Source organism: Urocampus carinirostris, chromosome 15, assembly GCF_059441175.1.
Source record: "Urocampus carinirostris isolate Australia breed hairy pipefish chromosome 15, RoL_Ucar_1.0, whole genome shotgun sequence".
NCBI lineage: Eukaryota > Metazoa > Chordata > Actinopteri > Syngnathiformes > Syngnathidae > Urocampus > Urocampus carinirostris.
This window is the reverse complement of record NC_142363.1, coordinates 26,760,331-26,779,186: the sequence shown is the minus strand read 5'-3', so window position 1 is coordinate 26,779,186 and position 18,856 is coordinate 26,760,331. Positions and strand designations below refer to the sequence as shown.

Below are 18,856 nucleotides of genomic sequence, written 5' to 3'. Positions count from 1 at the left end.
TGAAACGCCGGTAAATAAATAAATCCCTTCCGGACTACTTTGCCTTCGGAGGAAAACCTAGTCGGCGGCTGCAAGTTAGTTGGAAGACTTTGCAACTTAATATTGATCTATAAATAAGGCGCACTGTATTATAAGGCGCATGGTCAGCTTTTGAAAAAAATAATGGCTTTTAGGTGCCCCTTATAGTGCGGAAAATACGGTAGTCTTTTTTTTTTTTCATTCTGAAAGTAATCGATGGTTGCATTTTGGGAAATCGGTGATCATCCGTTCCCTTCCAAAATAAAACAAACATTTCCATCAATGTCATTGGTTGTCTTCCGCTAGACTTATTACAGCAATGGAATTTATTTTTAAGATGTATTTTTCTCATACCTTTATTAAATTCACTTAATACAAACAGGTTAACCACAAAAAGTGAGGGAATTCTGTAATTAGAATATGTGACATGGAGAAAAAAAAACATTTCTCCTAGACAAAATCAGAAAACGGTTGGGAATCACTGCATCAGAGTCAAGTTGCGCCATAGAACCTGCAGAAACGGTTACAGCCTGTCATGCAATCACAAAAAATATATTTTTCGCCCAAGCATAGGAAAGAGTTGCCTATGCCTGCCTTAGAGGATTTCTTTACTTTAAGTGTAGCTTAGACTGCTCAGGGGATTAAAATGGAGTGAATTGTTTTCTTTTTTTTCTTTGTTTCCCCCCTCCTCTTCCGTCACGTTCGATATTATGTCCAATTTAATGACTTTTTGCACTGATTCTTCTTGTTTTACTACTATATCGGAACATACGAGGACAGGGAACTGTTATAACCCTCCTCCCTCCACTACCCCCCCAAAAGAAAAACAACGGATGCTGCAATTAGTCTTTCTAAAGAAAGTTTGCACTTGAATAAGTTTATTAGATTATGAAAAAAAAATGGCTTTACATGTTTTTGTGCTCACAATTCACAAACAGCTTATACAGTAGAGAAATATGAAATATTGAGCATTTATTTTAATATTGTGTTTAGATGTGCTCCGTATCATACTGTGTATATTGTAATTGATTTGGAGATGGGGAAAGCGGATTTGGCATTTCCCCCAATGGGAGGTTTTGTCATGGATAGTTATATTTCTAAAGACTAAAGTATACATAATATTAAAAGAATTAATCTTGGATGCCCTGTTTGGCTCTTTGTCTGTTTAAGAGTGAATTGACTTCATATATTGGGAAGTTACACGGTATTGATGTTTTCAATATTTTATACATATACATTTTTTTTTTACTTGGATTTACTTCGAATCATTTTTTTTAATAATAAATATTTTAAATTTACTCATTTTATGAAGGTGTTTTTATGAAGAATTCTGTACGCAAAAACTTGCTGTCAAAGATTTGGATTTCTTTTTGATCAATTCATAAATCAAAACTCAATAAATGTAGGAAACGTTTGGATATATTTGAGTGATTTAACATCAAAGTGTATTACGTTTAAGACATTGATGTTTTGAAATTTTACAATTTATTTTAATACTGCAAGGCAATTCTATTTTATTTAGTCATGTTTTAATGATTTATTTTTATTTTAAGACAATTTTTTTCCCATTTATATTTTAATTAAAAAATTTTAATCATTTTTTTCAAGTACTTTACAGAAAACCAATTCAGATTTTTTTTAAATTTACCGGTATCTTTTTTTCTCCAATTCGCGAACTGGATTTTTAATTTTACATTTTAATTATTTTTTGTTTTGTATCAACTACTTCACTGTAAAATGATTGAGATTTTTAAATTCCAATTTAATTAAATGATTTGTTTTTAATATACGTTTCAGATTTTTTCCAGACAATACTTTAAGAACTAAAATCATTTATTTTTCTTTTTCTTTTTAAATGTGGTAAAAAAAAAAATCAAAATTTTTACTATATAATGATGTATTCAAAATGTTTTTACTTTAAGACAATTCACAATTATGTCATTATATTTAATGAAAATTATATTTTACAGTTGTTTAATTTATATTTTAATCAATTTAAATTGTATTTTCCAAGTGCTGCTGTGGAAAACAAGATGTTAAAATTCATATTTAAATAAATTAATTGACATTATTTGTTCTTATTTTGAGACAATCCAGAATTTAATTTTTATATATTTATTACGATTAAGAAAATCATATTTTTCCTTAATATTTATAATAAATTCAAGATGATTGAACATTATTGATATCCCAACCGGGTTCAAAGGGTTAAATAAAAGAACGCCTCTAAATGAACATTTATTTTTCATAATTTAGGTTTTATGTGGCATTTGCAACATGGAAATTCACAGAATAACAAACTGCAATTTTGCTTTTTGATGTTTGTCAGTAGCCTCCTCCATGTTTCCTGTTCAGAGGCGGCATCAGCTTGGTCTTCCTACCCGGCGAAGGGGACTCTTCGTTAGCCTAAGCGGACATATTCAAGTATTACATTAAATTCCAGTCTATTAAACACTGCGGCTTTAAATAGTGTGCCGCTTATTCTCTTTTTTTCGTGGTGGCACCGAGGAAAACAGCAAGCTGCTCTTTTCCACGATGAATGCACTCTAGATCCAAAACACTGCTGTGACGTCTGGAAACATTTATATGCCCTTCTAGAGAAGTAAGTCCCCGTTTCTGCCAACATTTATAGAACAGTGTTCGGAATTTTTGCTGTAATGGGGTTATCTAATAGATTATTTTGACCCCCGTTGACACGCCATAACCATTACTGACAGTCAAAAGGGGTGCGTTACTTTGGCTGCAGAACGCCAATGGCGGCAAATCTGATGCAGTTTTCAGCTGCAAAGTTATCCACACGCCTCTGAGTTGTTTACGTCACATCTTTTGGTATCATATCACCATTCGAAATTGCAAATACTGTATAGTTAGATGGCGATTACGAATATAGTATTTACTATTGTGCCGAAAGAAAAGACGAACGTCGGCTGATTGGTGAAAAATGTGAGCCCTATATTTCACAGCGCCCTGTCTTATGTCGTTCACGAACAAAACGTCTGTATAAGCCGGTTCTTGGAAGTAAAGGAAGGGAGCCGGCTCCCCACCAATCAACAGCTGGTTCCCTCCGAGACGCCTTTATTTATTTTGTGATTGGTCAATATGCATTTTAGGTGGATTATGTGTTGTTGACTTATGAATATTTTATTTATATTCAATGTGTTTTCTGTGTTATTGTGTTTATATGAAAATTTAAAGTTTCTTCTTTTGTTATTGTACTTTTTCTTGTATTTTTTTTTCTTTCTCTCTATTTTCCCCAGTGACAATGACATTTAGTATAAGCAACAATAACAACCTGAGCTGAGCTGTTTTTCTAAAAATCTTTTTGTAGGTAGCGGAAATAGTTACTTTCCCTGGTAACTAGTTACATTTACTATAGAGTAGTTTAGTTCCTCACTCAGTTATTTTTTGGAAGAAGTAATGAGTAACAATAACTAATACTGTACTTTTTTTCAAAGTAACGTGCTTAAAACGATACATAACAGGAGCAAAAAGGGTGGTTTGACAGTACTTTATTATTATTTACAATGTAATCCCGATATTGCTACTTTTTACCCACAAATCAAGTCTTCAATTATGCATTTATAAGACTCCAATGTCTAATTTCCCCAAAAACTTCTAAGTTGACATTAAAGGGGGGTCGATTTTATTGTGCATTCTACTTATACGCGCTAAACACAATTTGTCTCCAGAATATTAAAAATCTGCGATAGGCTGGCAACCAGTTCAGGGTGTCCGCTTCTGATCTTTGGAGCTGTTTATTCATACCTTAAGAGTCTAGCTTTAAATTAAAGAAGCCGTAGAAGAAAAATACTCCACTCGAGTCAAGACTTTTGTTGTTTTAATTTGAAAAAGTAGTAGATTTTATTTAAAAATCTACAAGTGTTTTAAGGGGAGAAAAGCAGTAGTCTAACACATAAACCAGTAGTTTTGCATTCAAATTGAACAGGAGTGGAAGTTATCGATTAAAAACGCTACACTTTGGGTATTTTCGGCTGGTTTCCTCTAGTATTCAACGAACGATAACAAGCAAATGCAATTTGGTCTGTTACCACAGAAACCACCAATGACAACACAAAAAAGACAACCTCCGGGTCTGTGTTGCAATCTGGCACCATTTTCAACAGTATGGTTAACCTAGCGCTGTTGTCAGGAAATATATGGCTCACATTTTAAACGACGCAGCCCTCATTTGTCTTTTCTTTCGGTGCACTAGTAAATATGTGCTCAGCTTTGTAAACGCCATCTTGAATGGTCACATGATCTGAAATCATGTGACATGAACAACAGAGCAGAGCGAAAAATCTTTCTTTCTTGAATTTGCGCATGCGGCTTTTAATCTGCTGCGCTTTGGAGTCCGTAATGTATAGTAATTGTTTCCTACCTTGACCGTCCGGGACTGGCACTTTTTGGCGGCAATGGCGGGCAGGATGCCGCGGTGGGAAAAGGCAAAGGCGGGCAACGTGGAGCCCGGGTAGGAGCGTTGCGGCCCGGGGGCGGCCATCTTGAGTTTGGGCAACTCGTAGTGGCTAGCGTTGCGTCGGCCGAGCGGCTCGGCCACGTGCTTTGTGTTATGCTAGAGAAAGGGGGTAAAACCAAATGACGATACTAAATGTATGTAAATTAAACCGTGGACAGCACTAATATGGCTAGTGAAACTGATTAATAGCTAGCTTTAGTGGCTAATGGTACAAAGCTAGTTTATGCATGTGGTTGCTTGCATTTATGACTAGTCATGCACAGAAGGTGTGGAACTTATGATTGGCTCAAGCCTGGCTAGCTTTGCTGATACATTTGCTAGCTTTAAATGTAACAACACTAAGTATCATTACGAGTAAAAGCATTGTGAGTGCTAACGTGACTCGCTTCGGAGACTTGGGCTATTAGATATATGCTCAAGGACTACAAATTCTATTATGGCTAGCTTTGCTGGAACTTTTGCTAGCTTCAATGACGAGCGATGCTCTGTATTAGGAGTATTGTAGCTCAAGCGCAGGTAATGTGGCTAGCGTTAGGAATTACCGACTCTCAGTAGGTGATAAGGCTTTAAATGGTTGCAGCTCTAGTGCAGCTAATGCTAATGGACAAGCTTTAGCTACTAGACCCATTTAGTGGGTGATAGGCCTGTAAATAGCAGCTCAAGCATTCCAAATGCTAATGTGGCTAGATCTAGAGACAAGTGCCTTTCAGAAAGCGAGGGCTGTGAGTTATTACGCGACTACAAATGCTAATGTCAAAAGTGTCGCTAGGGTGGTGCTATCTTAAACTAGTGATACTCAACATGAGTCGTAAATTATCGCAGCCTATTAAGTGGCTAAAGTTAGTTTTTGAGAAAACTGTTGCTCTGAAGGTGATATAACTTGAGGAATCTTCAGCTAAAACTAATGGTCTTAGCTTCAGAGAATACTGATGATTAGGTGGTCATAGGGATGCAAATAGTTAAAACTCAGCTAATGTAGCAAGCGTTGGAGAATACAGACACTTGGTAGGTGATAAATTGTTGCATTTTAAGCTGTTAAAACTAGCGTTAGCAACTGCGGCCACCAACTAAATGATATGGGTATAATTCAAGCTCGGGCACTGCAAATGCTAATGAAGCCAGCTTTTGAGAATACTGTTCCTCGGTAAGTGATCAAACTAAATTGTGGAAACAATGTTTTTAGCTTAAGCTTTAGAGAATGATCAGGTGTATGGTTGTACATAGTTAAAACTCAGCTAATGCTAATACAGAATAAATTGTTGGATTTTAAGATGTTAAAACTAGCTTTAGCAACTGGTGACACCCACTGAATAAGTTTAGCTCAGGGGCTGCAAAAGATTATGTAGTTAGCTGTGATGCTTTAAAAAAAAAAAAACTAACAATGCTCAGTATGAGTAGCTGTCATAAATTGTGAAAGCTCAGGAGGTAGAGCGCTCATCTTGGGTTTAAGATATCGCAGTTCGAATCCCAGCTCATGCAGGTTGGTGCCTTGCATGGCTGCACGGCCGCAATTGGTGTGTGTGTGTGTGTGAATGGGTAAATGTGAAGCACATTGTAAAGCGCTTTGGAAAGTCTTCATTGACTTGAAAAGCGCGATCATTTCATTCAATGCAGACGTTGTTAGCATCAAAGGATGATGCTCAGTCAGTGCTAAATATTTGCAGTCTGAGCACAGCTCATGCTAATGAGATAGCTTTAGAGACTCATTGCCCAGTTAGTGTGAGTGACATAAGTTGCAGTTCAGGTGTTGCTAATGTAGCTAGCTTTGCTGGTGTGTTGGAAGCTTTAAAAAATAGCTATGCTCAGTATAAGTGAGGGTAGTAAATTATTGAAACTCAAGCTCAGCTAATGTTTTAAGCTTTCGAGGATAACGACTCTCAGTAGGGGCTAAAAAGTGTCACTGCTAATGTTGTTAATCAAAATTTACAGCCAGCCTTAGCATCTACCGACACCCAGTAAGGACATAAATTGCAGCTCTGATGTTGCAAAAGCTATCTAAGCTAGTGTCGTTGACACATCTGATACTTGGAGCAGCTAGCATTTAAAACAATTATTGCCAGTTTCAATTTTTGTGTACCTACAGTAATTAAAGGGGTGGGTCTTGTGTGTCTCCCTCTCATTTGCTTGCTAAGTCGAGAAGGTCGGCACAGGAGATCGGAAGTGATGTGAGGAGCTTTTTTTTCCGCGCCGTCAAACAACCTGCATACTCCGGGAATACGTTCACATTTTTTCTCCGCCAACCTGTACAAATCTTACTCAGGTCAATGTCCATTGTGTGTGTTTTTTTTAGACAAATTTATTAAAAAAAGAAACGCTTACCGGATTTCCTTAAAGTAAGTGTGCCTTAAGGCGGTAGCGGCAGTGATGCGTTCGTCGGCGTCGTAAGCTAGCATCTGATAAAGCAAGGACACGGCAGGAGCGGCGCATTTTGGCAAAAGACGAGAAATGCCGCTTCCCTTTTTCACAGGGAAATTGAAGTGCATGGCTCGGGACCTGGGTGAAAGGCATTATGGGTAAGCGTTAGTTCATTAGCTTTGGGCTACGAGAAAGAGAACTTACTGTCTGAATTTGCGCAGGACGCTTTGATCGGGAGTGCCCAACACGTCGTGAATCTTGCCAATCTGGTCCAGCTCGTTGGTGCCGGGGAAGAGGGGGTTCAAGCTGAAAACGATGATTGACAGGTTCAGGTGGATGCTAAAGCTAGCACGTGCGACAACACTGAGAAACTCAGATTCTTTGGGTGTTTTATTTTGGAGTGACAATGTCTAAGGCCGTTGTAGATTAAAATGTAACTGTGCATCGGAAGAAGCTACTAAAAAAGCCAGAACAATTCCATCCATCCATTATCTGCACCGCTAATTCTCAGTAGGGTTGCAGGGGTGCTGGAGCCCATCCAAGCTGTCCTCGAACAGTGGGCAGGGGACACCCTGAATCGGTCTCCAGCCAGTTTGCAGGGCACACAGAGACAGACCTAAACACCTAGAGACAATTTAGACCTACATGCATTTTTTTTTTGAACGTTGAAGGAAACCAGAGTGCCCAGAGGTTCCCACACAAGAACAAGGAGAACATGCAAACTCCGCACAGGAAGGCTGGTAGCTGGATTTGATCCCATTACATCAGAACTGTGCCACGGACGCGATTACCACTCAACCACCGTGCCGCCCCAGAACAATTTCTTTTTGCAAAAATCGGAAGTCTGCTTCTTGATTTTCTTGCATGAGTCAGTGAATTTCATCCAATGACAGAACATAAGACCTAGTGTTAATCCTTGAAAGACACAACAAAATACTGATACACACTGGGAGACTAAAAAGAGCCAATAGCTGAGGTTGGTCAAAACTGGTGTAAGTGGCTAACTAGCGATTATTGGTAGAAGCTAGTAAAAAGGCTAGTAAAAGATTGCCAGGCCAACATTTATTTACATAAAGCAACTGACAAAAGCGGCGAGCCATAGCCTGTAGCTCAATGTTTAACATGAGTGACTTGAGAAAGAAACAGTGGAAAAAAACTGCAAAATGCATGAATGATGGAACTCAACGACCATCACATGCAGGGCTCAGCTGTGGAAGGTAAGTTATAGTGAAGCACAAAGCAAAATATATCAACACAAAGCAGCTAACATTAGTAACCAGCCATATCCTGCAGCCGAGTGGCTAACATGACTGGCTAGAGAAGGAAACATAGTGGAAAAAAGTAGATTCCTGCATGATGGGGCCCAGCTGTGTACGGTAAGTAAGCTTAAATTACATGAGGCAGCTAACAAACAGCAAGTGGGAAGCTATAGCCTGTAACCAAGGGGCTGACATAAGTGGCTGGAGAAGGAAACAGGAGAAAAATCCCAAGATGCCTAAATAAATTAACTTGTCGACATCTGAAGGATGAAGCAAGAGGCACTAACAATAAAAAATATCTTACTGGTGAGCTATAGCCTGCAACCAATTGGCTAGAGAAGGAAACTGTGGAAGAAAGTAAAAGATGGCAGGTACCAGACGCATAAACCACAAAACGCACGGAATCTCTTAATGCTCACATTACCAGCAAGCCCTAGCCTACAGCCAAGTGGCTAACATGAGTGGCGAGAAAAGGAAACGATGGGGAAAAAAGTAAGAGATGCCTGTATGACGTGACTCTGTGACCATCACATCCAGGGTTCAGCTGTGTCGCGTAAGTCATCTTTAAATGCTAAAAGCAACAAACTACCTTGGAAAAATGATCATATGGGCTTCGGTATAAGCAAATTTGCTTATTCGAATCAATAGTGTTTTGTTTATGAATTTTACACCACCAGGGGTCGCTATATAATACAATTCTCCCCATTTTTTATCAGGCCTATCCTGTTTCCTTTAGCTCAAAATAGGAAAACTTTCCCCCAAATTTCTCACCTCATGATTTCGAAGAACACACATCCGGCACTCCACACGTCCATCTTCAAGCTGTAGTAGCCATCGGTGAGGAGGCATTCAGGGGCCCGATACCAGCGCGTTGAAATGTATTCCGTGTGCGGCGGTTTGGAGTTGACGCTACGGCACGAGCCGAAGTCGCCCAGCTTGAGAACGTTTTGCTAAAGAGAACAAAAGAAAAGCGAATCACATTCCTTTAACAAAATATGTGAATTATTGTTGAAGTTAGCTGCCAAAGCAAGTGTGCAATATGCGAAATGCTAACGCAAGGGGCGGTCATCGCAAAGCTAGCCGCTAAAACATGATGCTAATGGTAGCATCTGTATTAGCGCAGCTAGCCGCTAAGACAATTATTCTTCGTGCTGGACGCTAATGTTAGCTAGTATTAGCAAAGCTCACGGCTCCATGCTAAATGCTAAAATCATTTTTTGGGTGGGGCTTTTTCATTGAAATTTGCATCATTACAAACAGGACTGACATGAAACAATCAAACAAGGATACAAAATTAACAATTTTCAAGGGTGCAAATGCTTCAGAAGTATAAAAAATGAGGACATGTTCAACTCAATACAAAGTGTAGATCTTTTGAGATGCTAACAATGGTTGCAGCGTTAGTGAAGCTAATCACTAGCAATTAGAGCCAGCGTCTATGATTCTAGCCGCTAATGCTCCTGGACATGATGCTAATCACTAATGCTAGCAGCCATTTGAATGAAGCTAAGCTAACTTTTAATGCTAGTATTTGTATTAGTGAAGCTAGCTAATAAAATTAGTGTTCATAATGGTAGATGTTTTAATTAGTGTAGCAAGCTGCTATAGCAGGGGTCGGCAACCTTTTCAGTGTCCTTGTAATTCAGTGTGCCACACCAAGATTAATGACTCGCACAACATTTTTTTTTAAGATCTAAAAGAGCTGTAATTTTTCAACAGTCCAAATATACAACATGGCTAAACATTGGAATCGTATAACTGACCAATTTATCTTCCACTATTCTTGTTCATCAATCAACTCAAAAAAAGAATGTGAGCAACACGTGGAAAGCCCTGTATACATCCATGACTTCCTTTTTTTACCACAAGAATCGACCAGAATCAACCATTCTTCATCAACAATGAACTACATTCAAAAAACAAGTGATATGGACAGCTACCATACTATTCATCAATGAAATCTTATTGGAGAAAATATCAAAACTTGAAACGCACACACACGCTTCTTTACTATATTCGCCATCAGTAAATGGTTTTCTGTGCTTTGCCATGCACTGAGCAATGTGATATCTTGCTTCAGTGGTGGCGTTTGTAGCAGTGACAAAAGTTTTCGTGGTCCGTGTTTGTTTGCCGTACCTGGACACAGCGCGTTTTAATGTCTCTGCCTTGTCAGACTCGTCCTTGAATTCATGTTCAGGTTTTGTCTCATAATGATGTCTAACACTTGATGTGCGAGGTACAACGCTCTCGAGGCATAATGCACAAATAGCACAGTCATTTTTCTGCACAAAGCCCCTGTCATCTGTCTGCGCTGGCTGGAAAGAACGACATTTTATCGCTGGAGGCGCGGTGATGATTCATTCGTTTACAGAGCGCCTGTGTTTGATTGGCTGGGTTAAAAGACGGATCTCTCCTCCAGTCTTCGGCGCCGCGCAGACACACACCGAGCAGAGGAGGAGGGGCGCTACCGTAAAGCCTCTAAACAACACAACTGAATTTCAGGTAAAAATGCTAATTTTTTAAAGAAGAATCATTATTTTGCCGTGAGCTCGCGTGCCACTGCTGGAACGCGTGTCATAGGTTGCCGACCCCTGTGCTATAGCTATAGCCATGATGTAACACCAAGATGTTGAAGCTAGCTGCTAATGGTGTGGGGTTACTTCTGCTATTCTGAATCAAATTACAGAAGCCTATTCGGGCAAAATGTGTGCAGGGTGAGAGGGGGAGAAATAAATGGTTATTAACTTAATGTCGCAGGGCAAAAAGACAAAATACAGTTCATTAATCCAAGTATTTGAATACGTCTCAAGCAAAGAACCTCACTTTGATGAGAATGTTTTCAGGCTTCACGTCCCTGTGGAAGATCCCGCAGCTGCGAAAGGTAAAAAGGTTTCCGTTATTTTCCGGTAATATCGTTCCTGTTTACTAAAATGACTGAAATTCATTTCCAACCTATGCATGTGGTCCAGCGACTTGCACAGCTGATACATGTAGTGCCGGACCATGTGGTCGGGTGGCGGCGTTTTCCTCTCTACGGGGCGACACAGCACCATTCAGAAAAAAAAAAGTCTCTTTTTTGGGTCATGGCCTCACCTTTGATAAACTCGTAAATGTTCATCTCCATGAGCTCGCAGATCAGAGATACGGTGCCTGTTTCTTTGTCACTTAAATGATCAAGCAAGGAAAAAATATCAAGGTGATGCAAGCCAAATGTCCCAAATTTGATCCTATTTTGCTCCCGTAATATAGTTTGGAGTGAAAGTCATGAAATTTCACATTTTCCTGTTAAGAAAAACCGGAAAGGACTTACAAAATTAGTTCCTGAAGGTGGATAATGTTTGCATGCGGGCTCAGCATCCTCATGGCTTGAACCTCGCGCAGGTTGTTGGCCTGTTCCGTGCTGAAAATATTGAGTTTTGGGATCATAGTTATTGAAACAATAATGGACAAACAAGAAAAAGCCGATAGCCACTTGACTCCACGCTATAATATTCAACAAAGGCCAAAACCCTTTTTTAAAACCGTACTTTGAACCTCGAGCTGTTCTTAAAAACCCTAAATCGGGTCAAAACCCTCACTACCATTTTAAACCTTTGTTTCCGGTCCAAACCTTACATTAAAAAAAACAGGTGGAAACCCTAGCTGTGCTTCAAAACCTTAGTTTCGGGTCCAAACCCTACCTGCGATAAAAATCTCAAGGTTGGGCCATAACCCAACTTTCAAACCTTAGTAGGAAACCCAAGCTGCGCTTTAAACCCCTAGTTTCAGGCTAAAACAATACTTTAAAGGCAGTTTGACACACCTAGCTGTGCTTTAATACCATAGTTACGGGCCAAAACCCTACTTTGAAACCTTAGTTAGAAACCCTAGAATTGCGTTAGGTTGCTCTACGGCATGGAGAAAACATTTTTACTAGTCTGTATTTGTAAACAGGAATAATGGGGCTAAACAGACAGCTAGCAACAGGCAACGTCCATCGATGCAGATGCTTCTCCACTCCTTCAAATTTCTGGGTGTGCACATCTCCGACGACCTCTCCTGGTCTGCAAACACCAGAGCGGTGGTAGGGAAGGCCCAGCAGCGACTGCACTTCCTGAGATTGCTCAGGAAAAATAATCTAAAACAGCAGCTGCAGGTGTCCTTTTACAAAGCCACAGTGGAGAGCATTCTAACATACTGCATCACGGTGTGGTATGCTGGGTGCACAGCAGCAGACAGGAAAAAGCTCCATAGGATCATCAAAACAGCCCAGAAAATCATCGGTTGCTCTCTGCCCAGTCTGGAGGACATTGCCTGCTCTCGCTACCTCAGCAGAGCAGAAAACATCATCAAGGACTTTTCTCACCCCGGCCACCACTTCTTTGACCTGCTGCCTTCCGGCAAGCGCTACAGGTCACACAAAGCAAAAACGAACAGACTTAGAGACAGTTTCTTCCCCACAGCCATTACCACCCTAAACAGACACCGCACAAAAAAACTGAAAAACTGAAAACTCTTGCAAAAAACTACCTCACACGAATGTAAAATAGTACTCACGTACATGCTGACTGCACTATGTTTGTTCACTGTAAACAGACACCGCACAAAAAACTGAAAACTCTTGCCAACACTACCTCATACGAATATAATGGTACTCATGTCTATGTTCTTGCACATGTCGACTGCACTATGTTTACTGCTCACCTTGCACAATGTCTGACCATTTCTTTTTTCTGCACTATGATGACTATGTTGGAGCTGTCGGAATGTTAAGGGGTTAATAAGTTCGACTGAACTCTGACTGTTTTGTTGACACTTCCACTATAGCGCCTTATAGTCCGGTGCACCTTATGTATGGAAAATATGGACAAAAAAAATAGTTTTTGGGGGGGTGCGCCTTATAACCCATAGTGCATAAAATATGGTAAATGCAATTTCTGGTGCTCATAATATCTTAGCATTATAGTTATTACTGACAAAGTAAAAATTGATAGTTTTGTCGACCAAATCTTTTATAATTGATTGATTCGTTGATTGATTATAAGCTCACCTGGTCATGGTCTGCTTCATTGTCTTGCATGCATACATCTTTCCATCCTTCAGACTCTGAGTTTTCACCACTACAGAGAAAGAGCCCTCGCCAATCTTCTTGATTATTTTGTAGCCTAGAACTCACAAACATGTTTTAGCATCCTTTACATAAAATGCCATGAGAGAAGCTTTGATTAAAAATGGGAAATTAAAAAATGGCAGGAAAATATCACAAGACAACAGTGTTTCCAAATGATACTCAAGTCAAGCAAGCGTCTATGATGGTAGTCATAAATGCTCTCTGCCAATATGATAATTCTAGCTTCCATTTGGGCAAAGATAGCCACATTTAGGCTTTATTTAAAATGCTCTATTGGAGGTCAACTGCAGCTCTAGGGCTGCATATAGCACTTTAGTTCTGCCCTAGTGGCTCCCTAGAGATTTTCCAAAAATATTTGAAAATAAAAAAGATGTGTAACATATGTATTTCCTGTGTTTTTTTTTCTATAGAATAAGTATTGAATATTGACGAATTTTAAGTAGGAATTACCCTTTCCTTTAATTTGAAAATAGGTTTTTTATGAGGCTTTTATTTTTTTGTGACTCAAAACATATTTATATTTTTTGGGGGGGTCTTTCAAAATTTTAAGTTGCCGTTCCCCTAGCAAGCATAGGAAACTAAATCAATAACACGGCAGATACTCAAGGAAAACATAAAAAAATGTAAAATAAGAAAATCATTAACTTTCGTGTTCTTGCTCTGTTGAGACATAATTTTAAATATTTGTTTTCAGCACGGCGGCGCAGTGGTTAGCGCGTGTGCAGGCACAGTTCTAAGGTCTTGGGAACCTCCTGTGTGGGTTCAAATCCAGCTACCGGACTTCCTGTGCAGAGTTTGTATGTTCTCCCCATGCTTGCGTGGGTTTCCTCCGGGCACTCCGGTTTCCTCCCACATTCCAAAGACATGCATTTCAGGTGGATTGGCCGGTGCAAATTGTCCCTAGGTGTGAATGAGTTTCTAATAATAATAATAATAATAATAATAATTTCCTTGTATTGTCATTCTGTGTAACAATGTACACAGAACGAAATGTCGATTGCACCTGACCCGTTGTAGCGAGCCGATGCAGCCGCAGCCAACAGAGGGCGCCGCCGACCACTTTCTGTCCCTGTGTGCCCTGCGATTGGCTGGCAACCAGTTCAGGGTGTCCCCTGCCCACTGCCCGATGATTGCTAGGATGGGCTCCAGCACCCCCGCGACCCTACTGAGGATAAGCGGTGCAGCTAATGAGATGAGAGATGAATGTTTTCAAACTGTGCTTAAAAAATATTAATTCACCGTTATTTTTTATGTCATACACACAACTAACAGTAAATTTAAAATTAATATTTGTAACATGCAACATAATTTTCAAAAATATAATAAAAGATTTGTGTTTTTCCTTTTGATGTGGGTGTTAAACTTGCATCGAAGCAATTATGACACGCACAAAAGCAACTCGATTTTTAAATTAAAAAAAAAAACTGTCGACTCACTGTACATTTCTTTGTCTCGCTCATGCTTGCAACGACTATAAACTCCAACGCGTTGAAAAAAAAATACAAGATTTTGTGCAAATTAGAGTCCTACATTAGCCACATTAGCTTAGCTGCACTCTCCCGGACGCTAGCTTGACCGTTGCCCTGGCAACGGAGCACGCCTTTGCTCTCCCCTCTTGACCCAACAGGCTATAAAAAAATCCTGCACCTGGATCTGAAAAACGCTTTCACAGTTCCCTTTTTGTACCGAATACGTGTTTTATAATGCATGAATAGTCGAAACCAACCCTCCACACAGCTATTAAAACGTCCCCCCGTTTTCTGACCTTTTTTCCAGAGGTGGGCGGTGACCGCGAGTTCTCCTCCCTTGGGCTCCCGGTTCCGATTGCTCCAGTCGCCGTTGGCTGTCGACTTGCACGCATTGCGAAGGTTTGCCCTGTTTTTAACGCCAATAAGCCAGTTGGAATAGTGCATCATGAATGCACGATGAAGCTGGAATAATGCCGAGAAATCTAGACTAGCAAGTGTGCAGGGATCGTGAGGGGGGAGAAAAATGCAGCCGTCACCATCATAAAACCCCTCCCCTTAGTAGCAAATGTATTAAATTCACGTGCATCTAGGTCTTCATCCATACACATAAAATAGAATACGGCAAGAACTGTTATGAATTTATTTTTACTCACTAATATTGCAATAATTACAACGAGTTTGACCTGATTGCCATCTAGTGGTGAGTAATGAGACAACTAAATACAACGGAGCGGAACCTCGCTATCCGTACCAATACAGTATTTTTTTTTTTAAAGAATAAATACTACGAGAGAAATACAACAGAAACAATACTACATAAATCCAACAAAAAACTTAAATATTAATACATAAATACTAAACATATACTTAAAAATAATATAAAACTACTACTACAGTAATAGGAAAATAACTACAGAAATACTACAAAAATACCACAGTAATACTAAAATATTACCACAGAAATACGATAAAAATACTATAGAAATACAACCACAAGAAAATTACAAAAATCCCAATACATTTACTACAGTAATAATACATTTACTACATACACACTACAAAAATACTACTACATAAATCCAACAAAATACTTAAATATTAATACAGAAATACTAAACATATACTATAAAACCACTACTACAGTAATGGGAAAATAACTACAGAAATACTACAAAAATACCACAGTAATTCTAAAATATTACTACAAAAATACTAATCATTTACCACAGAAATACTATAAAATTACTACAATAAAAATACTACAGAAATACAACCACAAGAATATTACAAAAATCCCATTGCTTATACTACAGTAATAATACATTTACTACACACATACTACAAAAGTACTACTACATGAATCCAACAAAATGCTATGAAAAAGTACTACAAGATATTACAAAGTAAGAAATAATAGAAATAATAGAAAAACACTACAGCGATACTATATTATTACCACAGAAATAATACCCATTTACTACGAAATTACTATAAAAATACTATGAGAGAAATACTCCAAAAATAACAACACAGGGACATTACAAAAATCCTAAAACAGTAATATTAAATTATTACTACAGAAACACTAAACATTTACTGGAGAAATACTGTAAACAAATACTATGATAGAAACACTACCATAACAATATTACAAAAATCCGATTACAGTATTACTAAAATTAACTACATAAATCCAACAAAATACTATAGAAATACTACAAGATACTACGAAATATTACTACAGAAAAAATAAAAAAATGCTACAGTAATACAAGATAGTACTACTAATACATGAAATATTTACGATAGAAATACGATGACAATATTATGAGAGAAATACATTTTATATGACCGAGATAGCATTGAGTCAAAGAGGCAACTTTAAATCAAATTAAATAGAAGAAGAATGGATGTCACTCAACTTCTTGCGCCTTAACTCTGAAAAGACCAAAATATAAGTTATTAGTCCATCTAAATGCCGTGACTTGTTCTAAAAAACGGCTCTGAACATTGACAAATGTAATATCACCCAGAGTGACTCAGTCAAAAAATGTAGGTGTCATATTTGACCTCGATCTGTTCTTCCAAACATACGTTATGAAAATTACTAGAACAGCTTTTTTCCATCTTCGCAATATTGCTAAAATTCGCCCTATGCTGTCTCAGTCGGATGCAAAGATTATAATTCACGCGTTTGTTACTTCCTGTCTCGATTACTGTAATGCACTACTCTCCGGTCTCCCAAAGTCCAACATCAAGTGCCTTCAGCTGGTACAAAATGCTGCAGCGAGGCTTTTAAATAAGACAAGAAAGTTTGAACACATGAACCCGATTTTAACTAACGTGCATTGGCTCCCTGCTGGCTTAAAATGAGATTTTAAGGTTCTGTTGATAGTAAACAAAATCATGCATGGACATGCTCCCTCATATCTTTCAGATTCAATTTCCCCCTATGTTCCGGTCCGGAGCCTTTGCTCTGAAAATCCTAGTCTACTAGTGATCCCAAGAGCCAAGAAGAGAACTGCAGTTTCGAGAGCGTTCTCCATTCGGGCCCCGGTGTTGTGGAATGCTACTCCCCCTGTGATTTGATCTGCAACTAAATCAAGGCATAAAACACACTCCTATTCTATAGCTTAAGAATGACCTATATCTCATGTTAACAATATCTGTGTATTAATTGTTATTGCAACATCCATTGCAGCCTGGTCATCCTGGAAGGGGGATTACCTCATGTGCGGTCCCTTCATTTTCCTCATGTTGAGGTTATTAAGCTTTTCCTTGCCCTCATGTAGGTTTTAGATCAGGGGATGATGTAATACTAGTCTGTGGTTTGCAATAATCTGTCTCCTGCATTGCGCCCGCGACCAGTTCCAGGGGAAAGATAAGTGATATTTTATCCAACCTTAAATGTTTTATTATTTTTATTATTATTACTACTAATAATAATAATTAATATTGGAGGAAAAGTAAAGTGAAAAAGGTGGACTTTTGGCTACTAGATATTGCGCATGCGTACTGAGGCCCAACAGCTGCGTCGACCGTGTACAGTTCCGGGAGAAAAATATGTGATATTTTGTCCCCCCTAAATGTTTTATCATTATTATTAGTATTATTATTGTTATTTTTTGTTGTTATTGTTATAATTAATTAATGAAGAAAATGTAAAGTCGAAAAGGTGGACTTCCGGCTACTAAATATTGCGCATGTGTACTAAGGCCCTACAGATGCGTTCCGCACTGCGCATGCGTATTATCCACGCCGTGCCACAAGACTTTTCAAATAAATGTTTGTTTCCCTTTAGTCCAATTTTTTAAAATCATCATGAAAACGAGGTTCACCACTGCGGATATCAGGGCTGCTATCGCCGAAATAAATGCCAAGTATGTTACGCTCGCTAAAGCCTCACCTGCGGTCTGCTAGCCAAAATGCTAACTTGTTTACATTGGTTTATTTGCTAGCCAAAATGCTAACTTGTGTACATTTGTTCATTTTTTTCACTTTTGGCAACAGCTTCATTGGAATGCGAGTAAACAACGTGTACGACATAGACAACAAGACGTACCTCATCCGGCTACAAAAGTAAGCAGTGTTTTCCAAACATGGTTACCAAGTCGTGCTGGCATTAAATTTACTACTGGATATTTTTTGTTGTGTGACGTCATCAAAGACTGGAGGGGAACAAAAAACGATGATGTCATTAATGACCCGTATTATTGCTTCTTCACAAATCTAATTAAATTGTGAGAGACAGACCTGGAGTAGTAGTGGAACTGAGCAAGTCAAGTCACATTTATTTATATAGCCCTTAATCACAAAAATGTCTTGAAGGACTGCACAGGATTACAATTACAAAGTTGCACAATTACCCGATCCCAAACCAGCACACGGGCAAGGAACAACTCAAAAACCTGAGCGCGAGGAAAAAAAAACCCGAGAAAGGACCCCACACGTGGCAATCCCCCTTCCAGGATTGACCAGAGTGAATTACAATTAGCATTACTGTACACAGAATAGTAAACACTAGGTAAGATGTTGAAAATGTCCGAAAAGAGCATGAAACCAACGATGCCCCCAGCCTGTAAACTAGTCCAGAAAGTCTATGACGGCCACGACGCAGCTTCCCATCTCTGCCAGCTGGTAAGTGCAGGGGTTGACATGCTTCAGGTCA

The 18,856-nt window shown here is 38.9% G+C and overlaps 2 protein-coding genes across 5 annotated transcripts in view; one reads left to right on the top strand and one right to left on the bottom strand.

Annotated features, from left to right (window-relative positions):
* Positions 1-860: 860 nt before the first annotated feature.
* mok (MOK protein kinase) lies at positions 861-18,375 on the bottom strand. Of its 2 annotated transcripts, none has more exons than XM_088354836.1 (13): positions 18,251-18,375; positions 14,985-15,094; positions 13,139-13,253; positions 11,420-11,509; positions 11,203-11,273; positions 11,062-11,140; positions 10,933-10,981; positions 8,881-9,059; positions 7,055-7,156; positions 6,815-6,988; positions 6,577-6,736; positions 4,400-4,591; positions 861-2,424 (listed from the first exon to the last, which is right to left on the bottom strand). In XM_088354836.1, the coding sequence occupies exons 1-13, from the start codon at positions 18,253-18,255 to the stop codon at positions 2,344-2,346; spliced, it is 1,407 nt and encodes a 468-aa protein (XP_088210962.1). In that variant the 5' UTR covers positions 18,256-18,375; the 3' UTR covers positions 861-2,343. The 2 variants fall into 2 exon arrangements, with proteins under 2 accessions (XP_088210962.1, XP_088210961.1); XM_088354835.1 differs by having other exon boundaries at positions 14,985-15,150; positions 18,251-18,336.
* Positions 17,909-18,856, top strand: part of nemf (nuclear export mediator factor) — a 37,228-nt gene continuing 36,280 nt past the window's right edge. For all 3 annotated transcript variants that reach the window (XM_088354832.1, XM_088354831.1, XM_088354830.1), the window contains exons 1-2: positions 17,909-18,068; positions 18,199-18,267. In XM_088354832.1, the coding sequence (XP_088210958.1) occupies positions 18,010-18,068; positions 18,199-18,267 (128 nt within the window). In that variant the 5' untranslated portion in view covers positions 17,909-18,009. The remainder of the gene's footprint in view (positions 18,069-18,198; positions 18,268-18,856) is intronic.